General features: G+C 40.1%; 2 protein-coding genes across 2 annotated transcripts; one reads left to right on the top strand and one right to left on the bottom strand.

The window, feature by feature from the left end:
* Positions 1 to 968: 968 nt before the first annotated feature.
* On the bottom strand, positions 969 to 2,809 carry LOC117152128. The gene is made up of 2 exons (XM_033322868.1): positions 2,209 to 2,809; positions 969 to 2,150 (listed from the first exon to the last, which is right to left on the bottom strand). Exons 1-2 carry the CDS (start codon positions 2,350 to 2,352, stop codon positions 1,758 to 1,760), a joined length of 537 nt encoding a protein of 178 aa, XP_033178759.1. The 5' UTR covers positions 2,353 to 2,809; the 3' UTR covers positions 969 to 1,757.
* Positions 2,807 to 4,333, top strand: LOC100744145 (insulin-like growth factor-binding protein complex acid labile subunit). The gene has a single exon (XM_024370264.2). The coding sequence runs from the start codon at positions 3,208 to 3,210 to the stop codon at positions 4,237 to 4,239; it is 1,032 nt and encodes a 343-aa protein (XP_024226032.1). The 5' UTR covers positions 2,807 to 3,207; the 3' UTR covers positions 4,240 to 4,333.
* The last annotated feature ends 3,154 nt before the right edge of the window (positions 4,334 to 7,487 follow it).

The raw sequence follows: 7,487 nt of genomic DNA, 5'->3' as shown, positions 1-7,487 counted from the left end.
GTAGATGGCTCTACCCCTGGTGGGATACCATCTTCCTGTTTGATTATTTTATTTCTCAAAATCATATTGAGAAAAAGTTACCATCAGATGGCACATACTTCAGTGAGAAAAGAATCTTTCAAAATACTGCAATTCTTATTCTCCGAGAAAAAGTAAAAATTTGCTTCTTCAAGAATGAAATTTCGTCTTTTTCTTCTGTTACTTTAAAAACACCCACAAATTTACAAACTCACCTGACATTTCCACCGAACAGCGAAAATATCGGCTAAATTCTCATAGAAAGAAGACTAAAAAGTAAATACCCCACTAATCTCACTAAAGAAATAAACTAGTCAAATTCGAAGATGGTATCCCGCTGGGGTTAGCCATCCACTTTTTTTATTTAGCAATTAAGCTAGAAAAATTTAACAAATGTCCAACTGGACAAATTGTAAGATACGAATTAAATAATAAAAAAAAACTCGTCTGGTTTTCCAAAATAGAATGATCCTACTCGTTATCAGCTAACAATCAGAAACTCTACTTCTCCACCGACCTCTCTGTCAGCAAATACAAACAAATCTGGACGCTGGACGCGTCACGAACAGCTAACCGACCGAAGATCGATGAGTCATCGATGGCCACCGCGACATTCGTCTTAATTCGTCAGACTCGGACTTTCTCGTGCCGAATTGCAACAGCGCCTTAGTATCTTGGAAGATCGTTCCGCGAGTCGCAGGATCGATAGCCTGGTTCTTCCCCAGAGGAAAGTTCGGTGCCGCGGCTTTATTAGAAACCGTCACGGCAACAAAATATCACGAGCGAGGCATCTACGTATCGGCGACAAGCGGAAATTTATCGACGATATTTCTCGGCCAGAAGTATCGACCCTCGTTTCCATCCAACGAGCAACGTTGTTCCGCGCGCGCCTCATCCCCTTCCTGCCGTACCATTCTCCTCGTTTCCCCCACCACTCTCTATCCCTACTCCTTCGCTCTCTTTCGCCCCATCTTCCCATCGCTCCTCGAAAAACGATTTATTCCTGCCACCTTGCCACTCCTCGTCCAACAATCCGAACGCTCGAGATCACGCGGATCGGTCGCTGGAATAATTAGACCCGTTTCGAATCGCTTAATTAGCCTGGAAAAGCAGAAGGCGCGTTTTAAAGAATGGCCTTGTGGAGGGGGAAGTAGGTCGTGGAAAAAAGGCCGGCCTCTTGTCGACAGTAGTCGGAAAAACCGACGCAAGTTCACGGTCGTGTCTCGACTTCCCGTGAAACTGGCTTTTCCTCTTTTTTCCTCTCGTAGCTCCCCGGCTTGTTTCAGTGCACCTGCACGCAACTGGGGTACGCTGAAATCCATGCACCGAATACTTGCACTTTATCGAATTTTCTGACACGTGCACATAAGGTCATCATCAATTGCTTACGCACGTTAACTGTTCGTAAAAAACGGGACACTTACAGAAGGTGGGGTAAAGCTAAAAAATTATTCAGAGGTTTAAGAATTATGATCAGAACATTAAAGAATTAGCTGGCGTGTAACGGTAGACGATATATTCAATTTTACGATGGCGATCTGATCGATGGCACGAGCAGAGAATTTCATGTTACCGCTATAGGATTTATTTATTCAGAAATATTAGAAATTAGGGTTGCCAATGATTTATATCCTAAATCATAAGTTTATTGATAGATGCATCTATTTACAATGGATTAAACAGGAAACGATGGTCATTTAACATGAACTGAATACAGTAGTACTGTATAATTAAGATAACTAAATGGATAATTCGCAACTCACAGTTAGTAGTTTACAACTCATAACAACTTGGCAAGTCCACTCTCCACTCCTCACAACTCCACTCTTAGTTAACGACTGCCTGGTAATTCGTCTTTCTCCCTCAAGCATCCCTTTGTCTTTTCTCACAGCCTCACCACATACGTGTTCCGTAACCGCCGCGATCATAGTCATGTCACAGAGCCATAAATTAGCAATAGAAAAACCAAGAATATCTAACGAACATCTTGCTGGCCATCGAAACAACAACGTAGAGGTTGTTGCAGTGTGAGAAAACAGTACCACCTGTGACCTTGGGCCCCGGCAACGCCCTCTCCATAAGAGCCAAACCCATAGTATATAAACCTTTCCAAAATCAGCTCTCCAGACACTCTGTTGGATTCACGTAACAAATTCTGTCAGTACATCTAAAGTCTGAATTCTGACTTACCTTGCTCGTGGAACGTTTCAATTTACGCGAAACCATTCGAACGACCAGTGATTTTCTTAATTGCACCACTGCCCGTGTCTTCAACCTAACAGTCACGTAGACCTTCCACCGCGTAACTATTCGACTGAAGGACCAACGACACATTGATGGGCCACTCGGCCCATTGAAGTTTCCAGACCCTTTTGGGGTTAGGTTGAGGTTAGGTTGAGGTTAGGTCTATACTGTCGGCACTTAGACTTTCTCGCAACATTGTTTATGGTTCAGCAGATATTCCTTAGGCAATCTGTCCACGATACTACATCAAATTAGGTGTTACTTTCACTACTAAGAAGTTAATCTTTAGAATCTGATCTGTATTCGCTTGCAATTCAGCAATTGATCGTCGACCGTTAAGGATTCAAGAGGATTTATCTCTGTTTCTGAGGATGATATAGGATTTCACCTCGTCTTCTAATATTTACACCATTTTCCCTCGTGCAATCAGTCTTCCACCGCTTGACACCTATTTACAGTATCTTGCTACACAATCAGCCTGCAACAGTGCTTATCGCTTGCTATCCAGATTATTCAACCGTACGCTCCCCGTTCATATTCTCATACAACTTCTGAGGCAGTCGTAGATGGCAGAAAAATCAAACGGTCACGATATTCCGCGCGATTCTCAACAATTCGTCAACTGCAGTGTGGAAAAGAATTTCATTGGAAAACAAGCGATAACGTAGCGTGGAAGAAACGATGCGTGGTGGCAAGATGCGCGGAAGTGGGACGAAATCGTAACGTTGATAAGGTATTGGATGCGTAAATAAGGTTGAAAGTCAGATTTTCGCGAGAAGCGTGTCCCTTCTCGTCAGATAATCGTGTCAGAGGTCGTGGCCTCTATCTAATCGAGGCTCTGCAAACATTATGCACCGAACAACGTATACGAGAGCTGAGAACGGATGGTCAGTCACGATCCGATCGTTAATAACTTAACCTGGTGCGTGAAAACTCGATCTGAAAATGCTGAAGTCGTATCTGTCCGTTCTATCGATCGTTTTACTATTTTCCACGATCGGTCGATCGCAGGAACAACAGACCTGCAGGCAGATAAAAGGGTACAAGGTGTGCGACAAAAAGGGAACCCTGGTGGACGTCAGCCAACAAGAATTCGGGGAAACGTTAGAGATTCACGACTTGAACCTGCTGGCTATTCGAGAAAACACCTTCAAGAATCTAACGACCACGAAGCTGAGCTTCGGTCTGGGTAACAAAATCTCCGCGGTGAAAAAGAAGTCGTTCAAAGGATTGGAGAAACTGGAACGGCTGGACCTAGACAGCAACGTTATATCTCTGTCACCGAATCTGTTCTCAGAACTGAAGCAATTGCATTCGCTATCTCTGATCTTCAATAAGATCAGCGAGATACCCAAAGACACTTTCGCTGATCTGTCCAACTTGATGTGGCTGTACTTGGGACACAACGACATCGAATCGGTGAACAAGGACTCGTTCTCAGGATTATCTTCGTCGCTGACGTTCCTCTGGTTAAACGACAATAAAATCACCAGCATAGAGACTGGAGCGTTCAGTCAGATGCCAGAATTGACCCGTCTTCACTTGGAGAACAATAAACTAACCTCAATTCAGCCAGGAGTGCTGCGAGGATTGCACAAGTTGGACGGTCTCTTTGTCGAAGAGAATGAATTGAACAGCGTGTCCAAGAACGATTTCAAAGGACTGATTGGTTTAAGGATTTTGAACCTGCATCACAATCAGATAGCAAGTATCGAGTCAGGAGCATTCTCAGATCTCAGTCAGTTGGAACAATTGGACCTGAGGAAGAACCAACTGACCCGAGTTGACTACGGAGTGTTCAATGGACTGTCCAACTTGAAAAGGTTGGATCTCTCTGATAACAAGATCGCTGTAGTGCAATCTGGTGCGTTTGCAGGCCTTTCAGCGCTGAAAACCTTAATCCTGGCGAACAATAAATTAACTGACGTAGATAGAAAGGACTTTGGACTGACTAGTTTGACTATTCTGTATACGTAAGGCGAGGCTATTCTCTGCTATACGGAGTGTTGTACACAGTTTGCAGAATGTAGAGATCGGTGTAATAAAGGAGTGTGACGTTGTACATGTTAAATCAATGACCAACTTGTCTTTGTCCTGGCTCTATTTCTTCAATTATTACTGTTATAGTAAAATGCCAATACGTATATTGCATTGATTTTTCCATAGAGTTTTAGGCCTCAAAACTTCACAGTCACTGAAAGAAAAATTCAAGTCTACACTGATTTAGCTTGCAATTAAATTATGTTTGTAAAACCTAACCTAATGAGGGATTCTGGAACTATTAGGTTGGAAACTAGGTGATTGCGGATTTTGTCATTACCACCTAATGACAAAATCCGCAATCACTTAGTTGCCAAGCAATAATAGGCAAAATTTTCTCACTGCCAGAAAAAAATTAAATTAAACTTAATTCAGGATATTGTTTGCAGAATTATTTTCAATTCTTACAATTATTTCAAATTCAATGGTGTATTTTTAAAACCTATCAAATCACGTATTCGTAGTATTCTGATCTAGTAGCAACATGATCTGAACAAAGTTAAAAGCGATTGCAGATTTTTTTCAGTTATCTAATCCAGATTCATTTCAGTTCAAAGAAATCTTATTTTTATTTACTCGGTTTTTAAGGGGAATTCGTGTTATGTGGTGTCAGATGTACGCGATTCTCGTTAATCTCGCTGGCCGACATTAGATAAGTGGAAACTTGTGTCGGTCGTTGTTCTTTCTGGCGTTATCAGCGTGCAACAAGAGAGTGCGGCACGCGCGAGTCAAGTGTTGCGTTTTAAACGCGCACGCTGTTCAACGTGAAATGAGCGCGAGAAATAGCGTCGCCATTTTGTTAGCCGAAATGCACGCCACACTTTTCAAACAACTTCCATTTCCTGCAAATTTCGAAATTTCTTCCGTATTCCAAAAATAATGAATTTTTTTTTAATTATTTTTGTTAATGCTTAGAATCATAGAAAAATACGAAATTATAAACTGGAAGGCGATTGCTGTTCGTTACACTAAAATCTAAAGATCCGAGCTTTGTGTTACGTGCATTGCAGGTTAAGAAAAAATTGTACTCTTGTTAGGAAAAGCAAGAGATAATGAGATGGATGGAAGCTTTCGAGAAAAATATTGGAATCAGAATAGCGAAGTAGCTGTGGAAGCGCTCCCTTGTAGGAATTCCAAATCCAAGCTGGGAAAGTAGGTGGAAATGGAAAAGGCTGTCGAAAAGAGTTAATGGCTGGACGAGAACGACTTTCTACCAAATTGATCCAACTTCGTATTCTCAGCCTTCATCCACTTTTCCTTGAATATTTTAGTACGTAAAACATTCGTGCAGGATTTGAAGACATAGGATTTACATCTTCTGATATTGGATTGGCAACTAAGTGATTGCGGATTTTGTCATTAGGTGGCGTTAGGTTGAGGTTAGGTTGGAGTTAAGTTGACAAAATCCACGATCACTTAGTTGCCAACGCAATAGAATGTACATGTTTAAAAAAAATACAATATCGGTAGTTAAGGGAATAGAATAATTCTACAGAAAAATATTTGCAATCCACCATAGAGAAAAATGTGGAAGATAGGTTTATTTGGAAAGAGAAGTAGTTTGGAATATGTTGAACTGTTTGTATAAAAGTATTAAAATGTAAGTGTGTATGGGAAACACTAAAATTGGCTAGAACTTGAATTGGAAAAGATATTTAAAGAAACAAAAGGAAAAATACGTGAGAATATTGAAATGTTGGGTTGGCAATACCACCTGGTGACAAAATCCGCAATCACTTAGCTGCAATAGAAAGAAACAATCGAGATACGTAACAGGGGAATTTTCAAATGATACCAACGTCAATCTGGATCTTCTCTGCTTTATGTGATGCGTAAAAAAATTTTGGCGAGTGCTTATCGTAAAAATCTGGAAGAAAGTTCGCTTCAGTAGCCACCTTCGTATCAAGGACAGGCAATTTGTCAAGATTGCGACCTTCGCACATAAACTCTGATCGATCCTGGCGCAATGGAATCAATCATTCAGCAGGTTAAACTCGTAGTACGTACGCGTCGAAGGTTGACATTTCACTGAACGTTTCTTGGACGATAGACACATGATTCTTTAGAAATTGTTGAGATATGTATAATTTTCTGTGCTGGGCTGGGTTAAATGCATAGTAGAGATACTTGTATGTGAATATCAGTGTGTGGAAGTATGTGTGTGCGCAGCGTCTCGAAAACAAAGGAATGTAAACAGTTCAGTCGGTTAACTGGAAGAAAGTGCTGAGACGCGTGCAAGTGTGTATCGATGAATATATAAGGAATCGTCCATGAAATAAGTATATCATTATTTTAATATTAATCCTCAGTATAAATTTTGTGTTCCTATAACATTATTTCGGCTTCAAAGATCCACAATTTTCAACAGAAATAATACACATACCGGAAATTTATAAAGCGTCAGAACAATGAACAATGAAGCATTGTTTGTAGATTCTAAAAGCAAAATTCCTTAAATTAAACAACAATGATTAACGAAATCATCTCAATATCCTAACTCTGTTTGCTAATTCAATATTCAATCCTTTGTTCAATCATTCTTAAGATTACCCAAATAATGCAAATAATCTCAACTATGCAGAAAGGTTACATTAGAAACTATCTACTAGTCAAAACGACTAATTTAAATTCATAAAGTCTTACAGAAATTTTGTAGAAATCGTTCAGATGTGGTTAGAGGCTTGCTTTCTCCATTGCTTCCATTCTGATTTTTTTCATACAAGTTTCACTTCCAATTGTGTTACATTAATTTTGATATTAATTCTTCTCGTCGTTATTTGAAAAGTTTTCTCTAGAAATAAATACACATACGTAAAATACGTACATACATACGTGTACTACATACATTTTCCACTCAACTGGTTGAATTATTATAAAATTTTGATTTGTTTTGTAAAGGTTCTTTAGGATCTTGTTAGAAACGATCGAAACGTAGCTACTTTAGGTTAGGTAGATTTACTTATCGTCTTATCTTTCTCAGAAAGCTGCTAGATTACGATTGAGAAATCCATTCATATCAGCACAAAAGTTCGTATGAGCCGCGTTTGTACTTGTCAACTGCTCGAACGACATGTCATCTTTAGCACGAGACGCGATATTCATCACAAGGACTCGCGTTAGAATCGTAGCGGTTAGCAGCGGCCATTGAATCGATACAAATGGCGCCGGTAAAAGTGCGGTTTTTG

The sequence above is a fragment of the Bombus impatiens genome, unplaced genomic scaffold (assembly GCF_000188095.3).
Source record: "Bombus impatiens unplaced genomic scaffold, BIMP_2.2 scf_0699, whole genome shotgun sequence".
In the NCBI taxonomy this organism is placed as follows: domain Eukaryota; kingdom Metazoa; phylum Arthropoda; class Insecta; order Hymenoptera; family Apidae; genus Bombus; species Bombus impatiens.
Note: the sequence above shows the minus strand (reverse complement) of the source record. Positions and strands in the feature narration are given on the sequence as shown.

What these genes read in the sequence shown, in the direction of transcription:
- LOC117152128 (XM_033322868.1), bottom strand. Translation starts at nt 2,352, where the DNA reads ATGTGTCGTTGGTCCTTCAGTCGAATAGTTACGCGGTGGAAGGTCTAC. An exon ending in TGAAACGTTCCACGAGCAAG is followed by an intron (nt 2,151 to 2,208) that starts GTAAGTCAGAAT and finishes TGAATCCAACAG; the next exon opens with AGTGTCTGGAGAGCTGATTT.
- LOC100744145 (XM_024370264.2), top strand. Translation starts at nt 3,208, where the DNA reads ATGCTGAAGTCGTATCTGTCCGTTCTATCGATCGTTTTACTATTTTCC.